At 44.4% G+C, this 16,382-nt stretch overlaps 2 protein-coding genes across 3 annotated transcripts; one reads left to right on the forward strand and one right to left on the reverse strand.

The window, feature by feature from the left end:
• Positions 1 to 686: 686 nt before the first annotated feature.
• ddx42 (DEAD (Asp-Glu-Ala-Asp) box helicase 42) lies at positions 687 to 7,648 on the reverse strand. The gene is given in 19 exon segments (XM_064986778.1): positions 687 to 2,139; positions 2,252 to 2,350; positions 2,470 to 2,580; positions 2,683 to 2,909; positions 3,094 to 3,370; positions 3,524 to 3,621; positions 3,710 to 3,757; positions 3,874 to 3,973; positions 4,092 to 4,220; positions 4,313 to 4,489; positions 4,584 to 4,703; positions 4,861 to 4,965; positions 5,079 to 5,231; positions 5,842 to 5,878; positions 6,375 to 6,435; positions 6,581 to 6,732; positions 6,870 to 6,998; positions 7,000 to 7,104; positions 7,541 to 7,648. Coding segments are annotated over 18 exon segments (2,811 nt in total). The 5' UTR covers positions 7,098 to 7,104; positions 7,541 to 7,648; the 3' UTR covers positions 687 to 1,449.
• A 442-nt stretch (positions 7,649 to 8,090) lies between these two features.
• On the forward strand, positions 8,091 to 15,088 carry strada (STE20 related adaptor alpha). 2 transcript variants are annotated; one of them, XM_064986776.1, is made up of 12 exons: positions 8,091 to 8,171; positions 8,351 to 8,408; positions 9,435 to 9,463; positions 12,839 to 12,941; positions 13,064 to 13,185; positions 13,419 to 13,527; positions 13,723 to 13,846; positions 13,922 to 14,093; positions 14,185 to 14,289; positions 14,404 to 14,654; positions 14,739 to 14,781; positions 14,905 to 15,088. In XM_064986776.1, exons 1-12 carry the CDS (start codon positions 8,160 to 8,162, stop codon positions 15,058 to 15,060), a joined length of 1,284 nt encoding a protein of 427 aa, XP_064842848.1. In that variant the 5' UTR covers positions 8,091 to 8,159; the 3' UTR covers positions 15,061 to 15,088. The 2 variants fall into 2 exon arrangements, with proteins under 2 accessions (XP_064842848.1, XP_064842847.1); XM_064986775.1 differs by lacking the exon at positions 9,435 to 9,463 and having other exon boundaries at positions 8,124 to 8,171.
• Positions 15,089 to 16,382: the final 1,294 nt, after the last annotated feature.

Consider the following 16,382-nt stretch of genomic DNA (forward strand, 5'->3'; position numbering starts at 1 on the left):
AAGAGAAGATCAGGGGGAGGGACCTCTGGATTTCTAATTCAATGGGTTTTGAGGAGGTGGCAAGGAGAGTGGATACAAGGAGATTGCAATTGAGATTCTCCATGTGTGAGGAAAGAGACACACCCAGAGTTGTGGCTGGCTCTGGATACCTTCTAAAAAGGTACCCTTACAAACCATCCAAAAAGACAACTAAAAACCACATGATTTTATTAACAAAAATTAGACCATTGTTTTTTCACATGTATCTACTCAGTCTTAACCCTATTGGCTATGGAAGTTACAAGTACACCGATGAACAAAAATGCATCAAGGGTTAAATACAAAAAGGAATTGCCAATTATATCCTCACTTTGACATGTCACATCTTGTGTGCAAATTACAGATATAACAGAGAATCTCACAGGTATTATCATGCCTAAGACTAGTCATTTTCAAGACAGAAGCCAATTCCAAATTGGAAGCTTTTGAAATAGAATGTTATGGCATTTGAGAGTTCAGTTTTTCACTAGTATATAACCACTTCTACAATATCAGGTGTCAAAACGTAGTGAGTGGTGACAAATGTGGGACCAAGTGAATTTGTTTATTACAGTTCAGAAGTGCTGTGTCAGCTGCAGCTAAGTTTAGAATGCACATGTATAGAACTGCCATTGACAAACAGAAAAGGAAACTATAGACAAACAAAATAAACTGCCAAAGCCATTTTTTTAATCAAAAATACTTGACATGCTCCTGTGAATGAACTCAAGCATAGCCTCACACAAAAATTAACAAATACATTTTACATACACTCCACTTTCAAAAGCATAAAAAACACCTAAGTGACACAGAGGCACTTTACTAAGAAGTGAATACAAGCTGCAAAGTTCACAAACACAGATGGATTCACAGGAAGTAGTACACTTATAATAAAAAAGGAGATCTGTCATTAACGTGGGTAGATAATATACACTCACATTTAGTCCAATAGGGCTATTGGGTTACTCAGGGCTAAGAGTTTAACTAGAACAACAGGGGGTGGACGTAAGAATACAACAGACATCTCAAACACAGGTGTTTTCTGTGGCGTCAAGACTGCATAACAGCTCCACTGCTCCCTTCTATTGACCAGAAATATTGATCATCTCACTTATGGTGAGGTTTAAACTATCTGGATGGTATATTTACAGTAGATTTCTTTCTCCATGCACAGTAGAGTGAAACTCTTTCCAAAATCTCAACACTTCTTCAGACAAGCTGACAATCAGGAGCCATGTTTCTGAATCCCCAACCAATGCAGGATAGCATCTTTCCCCTTGCATTTAGACCGCACAGTAGGGTCTGTTCATACATTAACCCTTGAAATTCTGTGCATTTTTCAGCTGAAATGACCAGCTGTGCATCTACAGACTAGGCATGCTCATCTAAGAACAGTTGGTTGGTTGCTTTACAGGTGATGTGTTTTGTGCTTTAGTTGTCCCACCTACTCTTTTTGCGTTTTGGTGGATCTGGGACTGCAAAGCTGTCTTCCTCTCGGTCTCCTTTCCCCTCAGCTCTGTCCCCCCTTCCTTCACTCCCTGCCCTGTCTCCACTCTCCCTGTCACCTCTACAATCGTCTCGCTCTCTATCCCTTCTACTTCCCTCTCCATTACGACTATCGCCATGGCGCCCGCTGCTGCCATGGCGATCCTTGTCCCCGTATCTGTCGCGGTCTGCGTGGCGGTCCCGCTCCCCATAGCGGTCCCGCTCTCCCCCGCCACTGTGCCGCTCTCCCCCACCACTGTGCCGCTCGCTCCTGTCTCTCCTGTCACGATAGTGTCCATCTCCGTGGCGACTCCTGTCATCAACATGTCTGTCACGGGGCCCTTCCCTGGGTGAGGGTGGGGCGGCATTCCCCTGAGGAGCAGTGGCCTGGCTGTCTGACACAGAGCTCAGGGAGCCAGCGCTGGTGAAGCCTGCCATCTTGGTGCCCATGCCGAGGGCTGCTGGAGGGGCCATGGCTAAGGAGGGGGGCCCACGGGGCCGGTCTGGGCCCTCAGGGGCCCCGGTGGGGACGGAGCTCAGACTTCCAGCGCTGGTCCAGCCTGAAGAGCTACTGGACTTAGTGGTGAGTTTAGGAACCATGCCGGACGCCGCCACAAAGTGGTTCTTATACTGAGACTGAAAAATAGACAACGATTAAAGAGGGACTTCAAGATGTACAGAAATAATTAATGAGAAAAAGGGATCATTTAAAGCTAACAGAATAGATAGTGAGTGACAGTTTAATTACCTGGAAGGCTGACTTCATTGCTGACATGCGGTCTCCCATGGCTCCGGTAGGCTTGCTGTAGCCCTCATAGTTACCCATGGCAGCACCACCACTACGCTCCTGGAGAAACAACAAAATGTCAACAATTACCAATAGTTACACTATTATGCCCATCTACCAACAAGATAAAACACTACAAATAACACCATTTATGTTACAAATAGACATGGCCAACTCACAGAACTTTCAGCTCCCAATCCTGGCCTCTCTTTGTAGCCCAGACCACCTCCTCCAATGTTTAGCTTCTTCCCTTTGCCACCCTTGAAGCGTGATTTCCTGAACCAGGGATTCTGAGAGGAATACATCAAAGGAGGTCAGTAAAGACATCATATAAAATTAACCTTTCCAGAACCGTCCTCAATGGTCAGTCAGGGACATGTAGAATGGCTTACCTGCATTGCCAAGTCCATCAGCTCCTTAGAGACACTTTGATTGGCTCCCTCCAGGTTACGCACAAGGTCTCCTGCAAATGATGTGTCTTTACTGGTGAGAAGGGTGTAGGCAACACCCTTTTCTCCAGCACGACCAGTTCGGCCAATTCGGTGTGTGTGTGTGTCGATGTCCCGAGCCACGTCATAGTTCACTACTGTGCGTATTGAAGGGATATCCAGACCACGGGCTAGGGAGGAAATGACAAAGAAGGGGTGAATGATAGAATGACAAGTATGTAGGAGCACTGGAATTCAGGCAAAAACAATCAAATCATTGTCAGTGTCTGTGCAATCATACACAGATCTCTGATGATTGGAGCATTGTGCCACATTCATTCCCCACCCCTCGTCTGCAGCCCACCCCCACCTCACCTGCCACGTCGGTGGCCACCAGCACGGGCAGACTCTTCTTCTTGAAGTCAGCGATGACCTTGTTCCTCTCACTCTGGTCCATGTCTCCGTGCAGCAGGCCCAGGCTGTGGCCCTCCTGGGTCAGGTTGGTGGCCAGCTCTTCACAGTTGGCCTTCTTGGTGACGAAGATAAGTACAGAGCCAGAGGAGGTAAACTCCACCAGGCGGCGGGTCAGCCAGCCCCACTTCTCCACCCCACTGGGCATGATCTCCACTACCTGGGTCACATCCTCATTGGCCTGGGGAGGAAGGATGGAGGATTAAAGATCATTAGATGACTAAACTCCAGAAAATGTTCTGCCGCCAGCTGGTTGACTGTTCTGGCAATGTAGAACTTTAAATAAATGATAGAAGTGGCAATCAGAGGGTGTTAGAAGAGCCACGGGTCTGACCTCCCCGATGTCTCCCTGCACCACGCGGATGGGGTCCACCAGGATATCTCTAGCCAGCCTCTCAATCTTCTTACGGAAGGTGGCGCTGAACAGAAGAGCTGTGAGGACAGTAGTTAAGGTTCATAGGATGGGGAAATCTTGTCTAAAGCCTCTAACAAGTGTACATGCACACACACACACACTTACTCTGTCGATCAGGTCGGACATGGCTGGCAATGGATCTCACTTGATACTCTGAAAAAAGTTTCCAAAAGTATATGATATAAATAGGTGTCAAACCATCTTCAGTGAACAATCTTCTGGGCCTAGTGGTCATTGGGAACAAAAGAAAGAAGGGAAAGCCAACTTACCAAAGCCCATATCAAACATTCTATCTGCCTCATCAAACACCAGGTATGTCACTCTCTGCAGAGAGGTGGCCTTCTTTTTCACATGGTCAATCAGACGACCCTGTGTGAAGAACAACATCCACAACCCAATAAGTGAAATGACCTCAGGGGATTATTTTCCTCCAATACATAAAGACTAAACACAGTCTACCACAGTGATTGTCAACTAGAGCTCTTACCGGGGTGCACACAACAATCTCTGCCCCCTCCTGAAGAGCCTTGGCCTGCTCCCACATGCTGCCTCCTCCATACACCGCCACCGAGCGCAGGGAGTAGGCTTTCCCAAAACGCTTACACTCCGCATGGATCTAGGAAGCACAACCATCATTTTCAGGGGCCCAATCAACTTTTTGTCATGGAAATGTTTTGTTCCTGACCCATCTCTCCCTGGCTGTCTTACCTGCTGACAGAGCTCCCTGGTGGGGCACACGATGACTGCGATAGGCCCCTCTCCAGTCTCCAGTTCCTTCTGGTCCATGATGTGAACTAGCATGGGCCAGATGAAGGCTGCAGTCTTGCCACTACCAGTTTTCGCAATGCCAATCATGTCACGCCCACTCAGGGCAATAGGAACTCCCTACAGGACAGATGGGGAAGAAAATACAGGTGAGGCCTATTTGCTACTAAAGCAATATGAAAGTACCAACAAAAGAAAAGACCTGCTTAGGTACCTGGCACTGAATAGGTGTTGGCTGAGTGTACTCCGACTTGCGGATTATATGCATCAGCTGCTCGTCAAACCCAAAGTGGGCAAAGCTGGTGGAGAGTTTAGGAGGGGCGGCACCAGACACCTACCAAAGTCAATGAAGCAAAATAAATAGACAAGGCTTTTGATTAAAGAGACAATGGGATCATACAACAGTTGTCTGTAAGTGGTATGTTGGCAAGGATTGTGTGGTTGGGTTTAGATGTGGTTGTATGTGTGCGTGTCCTTCTCCGGACACTTACCCGCAGGTTGAGTTTGTGTCTCAGCTCAAACACCTCGGTGCCTGTCAGGCTGAGAAGCTCCTCATGCTCGTTGTAGAAGTTCCTCTCAAAAGGTGGGTAGTCAATCTATAAGGGGATGACATAAATGTATGACCTCAGACACTAAAATAAAATAAAAAATCCAATTGACAAGATAACATAACCTCCTGCCTCAGATAGGTGCAGTATGCAGCTGTTACCTCAGAGTGGTCCATCGGGGGCAGGGGCATGATGATCTTCTTAGTGATGGGGGCAATGGGATTCCCATCACTGTCGTAGTCTATGTTCTCATCCTCGTCCTCTGCGGTCAGCCCAGCTGTGGGATTCTCTGCCATGTAGCGGAAGTAGGCTTCCTGCACAGAGCACAGCCGCATGAGTCAACCAGGGTCAGCTTAAACGCCTAATGTAGCACACATTCATGCAGGCACTCTTACCACTCTCATAACCGGGGGACATACATTTAAATACAATCAACGGTAAAATGCTCTGATGATCGCCCATATCAATGTCAGAGTCTAAGCCATTTTATGTTTTAACACTCAGTTTAAACCAGTCTTTGCTTTATTTGGGCTGAAATTGATCAGTGTCAGATTTTATAACCCCCCTTCACAAAGTAGTAAGAACAGCAACAGTTAATAGTAAACATTCATTACAGTATGGCATATTGTAGAGATGATAAACTATTAATCAACATTCTAGTTTAGGCATGGGTATATGAAAAAAAATATATATAATTGACACCACAAGAATGCATGTAGATATCCAAGAAGGATAGGGCGAAGGATTCAACCTGCAATTGGGTTTGTTAGCATAGTGTGAGAGAGCGATAGAGTAAAAGAGAGAAAAAAGAGCAAGAGATGTGGTAGGTGGTGAGACTTGGCCATAGATGGGTCAGGAGGGGAGGTTGGGGTCTGGAGGCTCTCTGATCAGTAGTAAATTAGGAACGTTGGATGGATCACTTACTTGTTCATCTTCCTCTTCAATGTCATCACGTATACCCCTGTAAAAACAAGCGGAGAAAAAAAAACTTCCCTGCGACTCGTTTGTTCACCCATGATTCCCCACAACCTGTCTAATGTCACGCTTATCCCCTCCCTACAAAGTCGCCATTGCAAGGCAGGCTTGATGAGTTACCTACAGTATGGACCAACTGGGGAAATTTAAGGTAATTGAATGGCAAGACAGATTATTTCAAATGAGACATATCTCTGCTCCACAGTGGTGAATGATTGCAGTTGAAGTGGGAACTTTATATCTACAGTATCTTAATAACATGCTAGAGTTTTGGGATGAGAATAGATTAATAATTGAGACACTTGACTAATAACCATGGAAATATGTGCAAATCAATACACAGGTGAATGGGAAGAATATACTACACCTGCTTGCCTGGTGGCCTTGAATAGGGCCTTTGCTAATAATATTTTTGCTTATATTATTGACAAGGTCATTTTCAAGGCCCTAAGCTTAAAGGGTAGAAATTGAAGGGATCTTACTTTTCAACCTTCTTTTCCTTCTCTTTTTCCTCCAGTTTCTTCATGTCTTTGCTGCTTGGTCCTAGAGCAGACAAGAGGGTGAACAATAAACCCTCTGCAATATTTCCCAAAAGCTCTGTGACAATAACCCCAGATTTTAAACAGACAAACTATGGAGAAAATGTGTATATTCCATATGAGCCAGGTCTAAGAGGGGAATCCATGACTCACCTCCACTTGGGCCATGAAAGCATCCAGAGGATCATCCTCACTGTCTGAGCCCCCTCCAGACTGGAATTGTTGCCGTGTGGGGGAGTTCTCAGCTGGGATATATGGCAAATCTGTGCTGCTTGACTCCTCTTCATCATCTTCAAAATACCTGGGAATGGGTTAGGAAAGTTATCACCAGTCAAATGTAATTGAAATCAATGTAATACATCCTGCATAACTGGTTGATCACACAGCATATGAAGCACACCAAACCCAACCCCAAAGGAAAAACAAGTCTATACTCACGCATTCTCTTCATCAAAATTTGCTCTTTTTGTTCCTATCTTGTAGAATGCAGGGAGTTGCTGGTTCTTGCCATAACCTCCAGCTGTCCCTGCGCCTCCGAAGGACGTGTGGGATTTCTGAGGCACGCAGTTCTTCTTTCTTTCCTCCTCCTCCTCCACCACCACCAAGGGAAAATCCTCCAAAACCGAACCCTCGCTTACCACTTGGGCCACCCTTGCTCCAGTTCATAGCTGTCCTACAGAAGTAAGGGGAAAAGAAAATAATCACATTTGGTATTTGACTGTTGTAGATTGCTGTTGCATTCCAGTCCATTCATCGCAGGCCTTGTGTCACCCACAAACGTCTGCTAAATGCTAATAATCTCGTAAATCACTGTCTGGGGGATGTCAAAGATTATCTGTGGCTTCTGGCAAATGAAGATATAAAATATTGCATTAATCTGTGTCTAGCTAATGCTAGATGCTAATCTCATTAATTGGCTACATTAAACGAGCTAACGTTAGCATGCTACGCTTCTCTAGGGCCGCAGCAGCACGACGAAGAAGTGGGTGTGTGACAAATGATTGACTGAGCAAATATGGCTTGTCAAAGGATATTTGCAAAATCAGTTAAATCTGGTGTACGTTAAACACTATAAACTAACCTCGTGGTTTCATGTACTGTTTATTTACCTGTTTTCACCACCAAGAAAGATCTGTTTACCACTGCCAAATCTCACAGCGCAACTCGAAAGTGTTTTGCGTCATTACCGTGTGTAGACGTAGATTACGCGCGACGGATTGCGTCTCACAACAACGAACCAATCAACGCAAACATGTGACATTAGTTACAGCCCCTTTTCGATAATAGTTGTTTGTTGAAAATGTAGCTCACAAACTCACTTCACCAGATACTAGCTAGCTATTTCTTCAAGTTAACATACAGGTAGGTTACTAGCTATCGTGGTTTATATAGCTACCAAGCCAATCTTTGTTGTTTGATGTAATGAAAAAGAGCCACGCTAATGTTAGTTTTATTTATTTTTTACATAGCCATATGTTACTTTAGCTAGCTAACGTTAGCTAGTAGTCCTGATAATAAAATGTTTTGGGCCTATCTATATTTGTGAAATGGTTTTCATTAACATTACAACTTAAATGATTCTATAGGCAGGTTATAGTTAGCTACATGTCTTGTTCTTAGCGAAGTAACGTTAACGTGTTTCCTTTCCTCTGTTACTGTGTTTATTTTGGAGTGTTTTTTTTTCTGGATGGGGTTTCAGCGGTTCTAGCTGCCACAACCGACAGATCCATGTCTTTTCTGGTGAGTGAACTCTGTCAGCGCTCCCCTGCCTGTTGACGTCAGAGCTCAGTCTAGAAAATGTATCAAATAGTTGTGCTGAATCCTTACCAGTCAGAGTTACAGCAATGATCAGTTATTGGAGAAGTGATTGACCTGTGGTATCTGCCCTATCTGTCTCTTTCTCCCTCTCTCAATCCCAGCGTTGGGTCTCAGAGAAATTGAGTGTGGAGAACCTGAGGGATTTTGAGTTTTTTGGAGGTAAGGTCAAAGGTTATGCAGCTTCCCAAATCAACTGCTGCTTACAAACAAGACCTATCAACAGCTATGAAGTTGCCCAACCCTCATACAGAACCTGCTAGCTATATCCTAGTGCAGCTTTGCTTTAAAAACAAGATATTGCATTGCACAGTTTTTTAAAAGCAACACACTCTAACAAACAATTGGCATAATACAATTTAAACCTTCAGGAATTCAATCAGCATTGGTTCTTTGGCAATATGTGGCTGGATACCCCTGTCTCTGAAATAAATTCAGGACACATAAGATCTACTGCTTGCTTCAATGTTCTGCAGATGTCAGATGTCTCACTGTATGTTACATTTGTGCCATGAAGAGAGTTTGTTCCAGTGTGATGTCTCCTTGTCTGTCAGACTTGATCAATGCAGTAAATGTGCAGCCTCAGAATACTGCATGTCAGATTAATATTCTGTTGCGCCGTCGGTCATTGTAGTAGATATGAAGTTGACATGATATTTAGGTCAAATATTTATTAAGGAAATCATATTTTAAGGGTAACAAGTGTGGTGGGGATGAGGCATATTCAAAGAGATGTTTCTACAGTATATGGGTCTTATTAGACACATAAACATGAGGACAGGAAATAGCTGAATAGCTGGGGAGGGGTGGCTTCACAATCAAGTTTTGCATTATCTTAATATTTCTGTGTGCTCAGCTCACATTGCATAATTGTTCTGTGTTTGTTCATATGCTTAATTTCAAGTTTGGTTTTGGCTGCTTCCTGTTCCCATGGCAATGCATAATCACTCAATCTTGCTAGACTGAATCCTCAGATTCCTCACTGATTTAACAGATTAATTAATCTAATTAGCTTAAAGTGAATCCTGGTTATGGGAGCCAGCTAGCAGCATTGATCCGACTCCTGCAACAAACACCACATGCTATACTTTACACTTACAGTGTACCTAATGGTTCCTGAGCTGCTCTAAACACAGATCCTTTCTCTGTGTGTGTGTGTTTGTCATCCATGTGGTTTCTCTACCACAGAGCAAGCTCAGGGAAGCTCTCACAGGAAAGTAAGTGTGGTACTCCAGTCACTGCTCTCGATCGTTCCATCTGCCTCTGTGTGAGGGTGGAGCCAACATGAATGAATTCACAAGCCCTGTGTGCTTTTGTGCATGGGCATCTGATTCACAATGCTGTGTTGTATGTGCTTTGTATTTTGAGGCCCATCTTCACCCACCAGTGTTTCCTATTGGGGGAGTTGGGAGATTGGTGGAGCTTACAGTAGTGATGTTCTCTTGATGAGACATGGTTAGGTTGGAGGAGAGAACAACTGAGGTTGTTGAAGTCTGATGAAAAAAAGATGTGATCAGTATAAGTGGACAGATGATCACCCCATTGATACGTGTTACCTGATGGCTCCATCGGTTGCTCCAGAGATCAAAACAGTCCTTCCTGATTCATAAAGTTGACCACAGTTTGTGTCTTTTAGAGTGGGCAATGATGGGTCATCTGTAATTAATTGACCTGCACTTGTCTTTTACGGCTGTCACAGAAAACGGCTGTTTGGTCTCAGCTGATATAATCTCCCTGTAAAGCCGGCCTTAATGGGCCCTTAGGAACCTCTGCGTGGTCTTAACATGGTGTTACTATTTGATTTATGGTTTCTGTTGTTCTTCACTGAAAGTCCTCACTAATTTTGACCAAGCCTGTTTCATGTTTGTGAAGTAGTTTAAGTGTGGACACTTTGTCTATTGCCTGTGTTCACTGTAGTTCTCCCTTACTAGAAAGCAGAGGGCATGTGGGTGGGAGGGTATGAGCAACTGGTTATTTGTTCATGTCTAATGTGTCACTGTTGTGGAAATCTCTGGATCCACCAATGGTTGTGAACTGGAGTTGAATGGAATGGATAGAGTTCCATGTGTTCCATTTTTGGCAATGCATGGCAACCCCGTCTGAGTGATTTTTAAAGTGATGGGCATCTTCCTCGCAATGCTGGCTGGAAATTGGTAGATACATATTTAAGTTGTTACTGCATTTAAAAACTTTTTATTTAATAATCTAATACAGTTGAAGTCTGAAGTTTACATACACCTTAGCCAAACACATTTAAACTCAGTTTTACACTATTCCTGACATTTAACCCTGTCTTAGGTCAGTTAGGATCACCACTTTATTTTAAGAATGTGAAATGTATGAATAAGAGTGATTTATTTTATTTCTTTCATCACATTCCCAGTGGGTCAGAAGTTTACATGAATTCAGTTAGTATTTGGTAGCATTGCCTTTAAATTGTTTAGCTTGAGTCAAACGTTTTGGGTAGCCTTCCACAAGCTATCCACAATATGTTGGGTGAATTTTGGCCCATTCCTCCTGACAGCGCTGGTGCAACTGAGTCAGGTTTGTAGGCCTCTTTGCTCACACACGCTTTTTCAGTTCTGCCCACAAATTTTCTATAGGATTGAGGTCAGGGCTTTGTGATGGCCACTCCAATACCTTGACTTTGTTGTCCTTAAGCCATTTTGACACAACTTTGGCAGTATGCTTGGGGTCATTGTCAATTTGGAAGACCCCTTTGCAACCAAGCTTTAACTTCCTGACTGATGTCTTCAATATATCCACTTAATTTTACGTCCTCATGATGCCATCTATTTAGTGAAGTGCACCAGTCCCTCCTGCAGCAAAGCACCCCCACAACATGATGCTGCCACCCCCGTGCTTCACAGTTGGGATGGTGGTGTTTGGCTTGCAAGCCTTTTTCCTCAACATAATGATGTTAATTATGGCCAAACAGTTCTATTTTTGTTTCATCAGACCAGAGGACATTTCTCCAAAAAGTATGGTCTTTATACCCATGTACCAAACCGTAGTCTGGCTTTTTATGGCTGTTTTGGAGCAGTGGCTTCTTCCTTGCAGAGCGGCCTTTCAGGTTATGTCGATATAGAACTTGTTTTATTGTGGATTTAGATAATTTTGTACCTTTTTCCTCCAGCATCTTCTCAAGGTCCTTTGCTGTTGTTCTCGGATTGATTTGCACTTCTTGCACCTAAGTATGTTCATCTCTAGGAGACAGAATGCATCTCCTTCCTGAGCAGTATGACGGTTGCGTGGTCCCATGGTGTTTATACTTGCGTACTATTGTTTGTACAGATGAACATGGTACCTTCAGGCATTTGGAAATTGTTCGCAAGGATGAACCAGACTTGTGGAGGCCCACCATTTTTTTTCTGAGGTCTTGGCTGGTTTCTTTTGATGATCCCATGATGTCAAGCATAGAGACACTGAGTTTGAAGGTAGGCCTTGAAATACATCCACAGGTACACCTCCAATTGACTCAAATGATGTCAATTAGCCTATCAGAAGCTTCTAAAGCCATAAATCATTTTGTGGAATTTTCCAAGCTGTTTAAAGGCACAGTCAACTTAGTGCATGTAAACTTCTGACCCACTGGAATTGTGACACAGTGAAATAATCTTGTCTAAACAATTGTTGGAAAAATGACTTGTGTCATGCACAAAGTAGATGTCCTAACCGACTTGCCAAAACTATTGTTTTGTCAACAAGAAATTAGTGGAGTGGTTGAAAAATGAGTTTTAATGACTGCAACCTAAGAGTATGTAAACTTCTGACTTCAATTGTAAGTTTAGGCCAACACCCCGTACCAGGGCTCTACAGTGGTACCATTTTGGTCGCATATGCATCAAAATATTTTACTGTTACCTGGAATTTTAATTTGGGAGCACCAGTGCTTTTGTAGTTGTTGTTATTAATATTTTTCATTGTGCTCCTTGTAAAAACTTTTTTTTTTGTAGCATAGAGCCCTGCATACATTTTTGTTCAGTCAAACATTTTGACCGTGATGACAGTGAAAATAGTTTAATTTCTGAGCATCTTAAGACAGTTATTGGATCCCTATTTTCATCTTTTGAGATGATACTCGAGATGCTCACGTCTCCGCTCAACAATGGGAGTCATTGTTCCAAAGGCGGGAAGGCAGGAAACAAGCTTAAGTCCAAAATAAGCCCGTAGAAACACATTGGGCTAATTTTGGACACATTTTGGCGAGAGTGCAACCTCTTGCTTCGCCTCTTCCTCTCTGAACACACTCTTATTATTTTCGGGTACCCACTCTGCATGTATCTTACCATGAGCGTTAATATTTCAAGCACTATGGTGTGATGTGGTTTGGAGAAGGCATGATTCATAAATGGAGCTTCTTGCTTATAATTTGCCACCAACAGAATTCAAACCTGTTCTCCACTCAGGTTCCACAAGTACTGCTCATACACATTTTGTTCTGTAGTCTGACTGTATATGATTTAGCATCAACCATCACGTCTGACCAAGCCTTTGCAGGCCACTCTTACAATGCCACAAGCCCAAAACTAAGGGCCAATTTAGGCTATCATTTCCAATGCTAACTCCTTCCCTGCTGCCCCCCTCCCCAGGCCCATGAAGACAGCCACGAGAGCCTGACCTCAGTCCCACGGCGGGACACAATGGGAAGCTTCCTCCCCGACAGCAGCGCCTATGAGCTCCTGACCATCATAGGTCAGTCAGTCTCAGGCTTCCAACCCTAGTGACTTGGCTGCCAAGGCGCTTGTGTGTTTGTTGTTGAATACATTGTTTGTGCTCCTGTCTCTAGTCTAATTTGTGTGTGTTTGCTGTGCTAGGTCGAGGCCTGGAGGACTTGATGACCGTCAACCTTGCCAGATACAGACCCACAGGAGAACACGTAGCAATCCGTCGGATTGACCTGGAGTCCTGCACAAATGAAATGGTCAACTACCTGCAGGTCTGGACCTGTCACCATCCATCTGTCACATTTCCCTTTGCCAGGCAGACAGACATCAGTCAAATCATCCTTGCCTTTATATCCCTTTCTTTCACTCCCCTCTGAATACATTCATCCCTTGCTTTATGACATCACCTGTTATGTAATCTAACCTCCCATCTCTGTCTGTTTAATTTGTATCCATTATAACCTAACCTCTGTCATTTAAACCTAACCCAGTCTGTCTCTCTCAGGCTGAGCTCCATGTATCTAAGCTGTTCCACCACTCCAGCATCCTGCCCTACAGGAGCATCTTCATAGCAGAGAACGAGCTGTGGGTCATCTCTCCCTTCATGGCCTATGGTGAGGATTCGACAGACAGAGCACAGACTGGAACACTACACCACTCTGGTCCTAGTCAAATGTAGTCAAAAGCTAAATGTAGACTGGAGGATTCTAGTTACCATTCCCACATTTTAAGGTCATTTGTCTCCACCTAACCCTACTATTCAGTCCTCTGCTCTCTCTCTGACTAATCTAGTGTCTAACATGTCCTAGGGTCAGCCAGAGACCTGATCAGCAGCCACTTCACTGATGGGATGAATGAGCTGGCCATCGCCTACATCCTACTGGGCATGCTCAAAGCCCTGGACTACATCCACCACATGGGCTATGTACACCGGTAAGTACAAAGTACACACAAGCCCAGGACTTTTCATGCAGGATTGTGACATGGCGTTTAATTTTGTGTGTTTAGGAGCGTGAAGGCCAGCCACGTGTTGATCTCGGCAGACGGTCAGGTGTGTATGTCTGGTCTGAGGAGCATCATCAGTCTGATCCGTCACGGCCAGCGGGCCAGAGTGGTCCATGACTTCCCCCAGTACAGCATCAAGGTGCTTCCCTGGCTCAGCCCAGAGGTGCTGCAGCAGGTAACTCCATACCACACCTGGCAAACATACAATACCTTGCTTTTAAACTATAATACCTTAATTTGTTTATCGGTCAACCCTGGTGTGTCAGAATCTGCAGGGATACGACTTCCGGTCAGACATCTACAGTCTTGGCATCACAGCCTGTGAGCTAGCCAATGGACATGTGCCCTTCAAAGACATGCCAGCCACACAGGTGACTAGTGGCCAGATCAACACCTCACCCAATCTTTATTCTGAAATATCTATATTCTGCTCCTCAATTGACTGGTATCTCTCTCATTCCTCTTCGTGGTCCTCTTGTCTTTAGATGTTGCTGGAGAAGCTGAACGGGACAGTCCCCTGTCTGTTGGACACCACCACCATCCCCCCAGAGGAGCTGACCATGAAGCCCTCCCGCTCTGGAGCTGACTCTGGGATCTGTGAGGGCCCCAGCACCGGAGGGGCCCACCACTCTAACGGAGAGCCCTCCTCCTCGGGGAGCCACCCCTACAGTCGTACCTTCTCTCCCCACTTCCATGCTTTTGTGGAGCTGTGTCTCCAGAGGGACCCAGAGAAGAGGTGAGCCACGCCAAGCTAGGCTGCTGGTCCTCACACATTGTCTTATGAATTTTAGCTCATTTAATTGTTTATTTCCCCCCTCAGACCCTCAGCCAGTGCTCTCATTGGTCATTCCTTCTTCAAACAGGTCAGTAGGATCTTGTTCCTCCCCCTCAACATCAATGTACAACATTTTAAGTCATAATGGCTTCATTCAGTCACACACTTGATTATCAGAATCCCAATGAGTTTTATTTCCATTCTTCCCTAGATCAAGCGTCGGCCATCGGAGGCTCTGCCTGAGCTATTCCGGCCCGTAACACCCATCACAGGCTTTCAGAGTACCCAGCCTCAGGACGCTGCCTCTGGACTGGCCAGCCTGGAATCTGGCCTCAGCCACATGGATGTGGATGACTGGGACTTCTGACCACAGAGGAACAGGAAAGAGTTGTGTGTTGTAACCAAGAGGTTACCAGGAGATGCTCTGAGAAGACTGGGATTTACGCTTTGTTCTTATTAAATGGTCTATGTAAATAATTCAAACTAAGCAGTTTCTCCTCCCTTTGACTGGGTTTAAAAGCCAGCTACCATCATCTCCTTGCTATCACTCTAGTCTAAAAGATGCATGAGCAGACAGACCTTTGCACTGACTGACACCCAATTCCTCTCACGCACACATCTCTCCAAATTCGACTAAAGCTCCGGACCTGTCGAAGAACCGTATGGGGAGTATGTCAAGTCAGCTCTTTCACTTGTCAATGGAGATGTTCTATTAAAGGTAGAGCAGGGAGACTACCTGATTTTTTACTTGACCCTATCTAGAGCCATCTGTTGACATTAAAGACCAGGAACTGACCTCATTACCAAGGGTTGATCCAATCAGCCAGCACAACAGATGGAAGATTCCAGAAGTTTGTCCAAGGCTATCACGAACCAGACAGTGTTTGCATTTCCTCACAGCTGTTCATATAGAACCATCAGTTTTACAGGAGGGAAGAAAAAATCTGTTTCTACCTGAAACCCTCAACTTGCTTTGCTGTCTTCAGTTAACATTAGACTGTGCCAACTGAGGTCCATGTATTTGATTAATTCCCTGTTATTGGCCATTTTTGTCCTGCAAAAAAAAGTGAATGTTACAATGGTGCTTGTTTCAAGAAGGGAAAGTGTTGGGAATGTCAACTATTTTACTTGATAATAAATACCTTTCACCTCAGGGCTCCTCACTGTATTGTAAGTAATCAGTCCACTATTTAAATCAAGTTTTATTCCGGAAGGTTTGACATTGACACAATGAAACAGAGGTGACACACTGAAATTGGACAGGTACTATATTTACAGTAGGTGGCTGGTCGCATGGCATGGTTTGGCGATCTTGGCTGCCAGCTCTGGAGAGAGAACACTTTAGCTACTGCCTGGAGCTCAATAGCCTTACATAGCCACGGGCCTGAATATTTGAGCTTTTTCTATTTGACTGACTATAGACGAGTCCTTTACCCGATGTACATAAGCTCTTGCCTGTCCACCAAAACTCCTTGCTCCGGCCAAACGCACACCATTGGACATGAGTTTCTGGAGCCGAGTACCTCCTAAGATTTCTAGAATGGAAATACATTCTAGCCTGTCTGATTAGTCCCAGAAACCTATGGTTCGGCCAGAACACACATGGGTAAAGCAACATTTAGAAAATGTGTAATTGGTTCTCATTGGTTAGAGATGATCCAATTGCTGATGACCTTGTTTTGTACAGCA

The sequence above is a fragment of the Oncorhynchus masou genome, chromosome 14, assembly GCF_036934945.1.
Source record: "Oncorhynchus masou masou isolate Uvic2021 chromosome 14, UVic_Omas_1.1, whole genome shotgun sequence".
Taxonomy (NCBI): domain Eukaryota; kingdom Metazoa; phylum Chordata; class Actinopteri; order Salmoniformes; family Salmonidae; genus Oncorhynchus; species Oncorhynchus masou.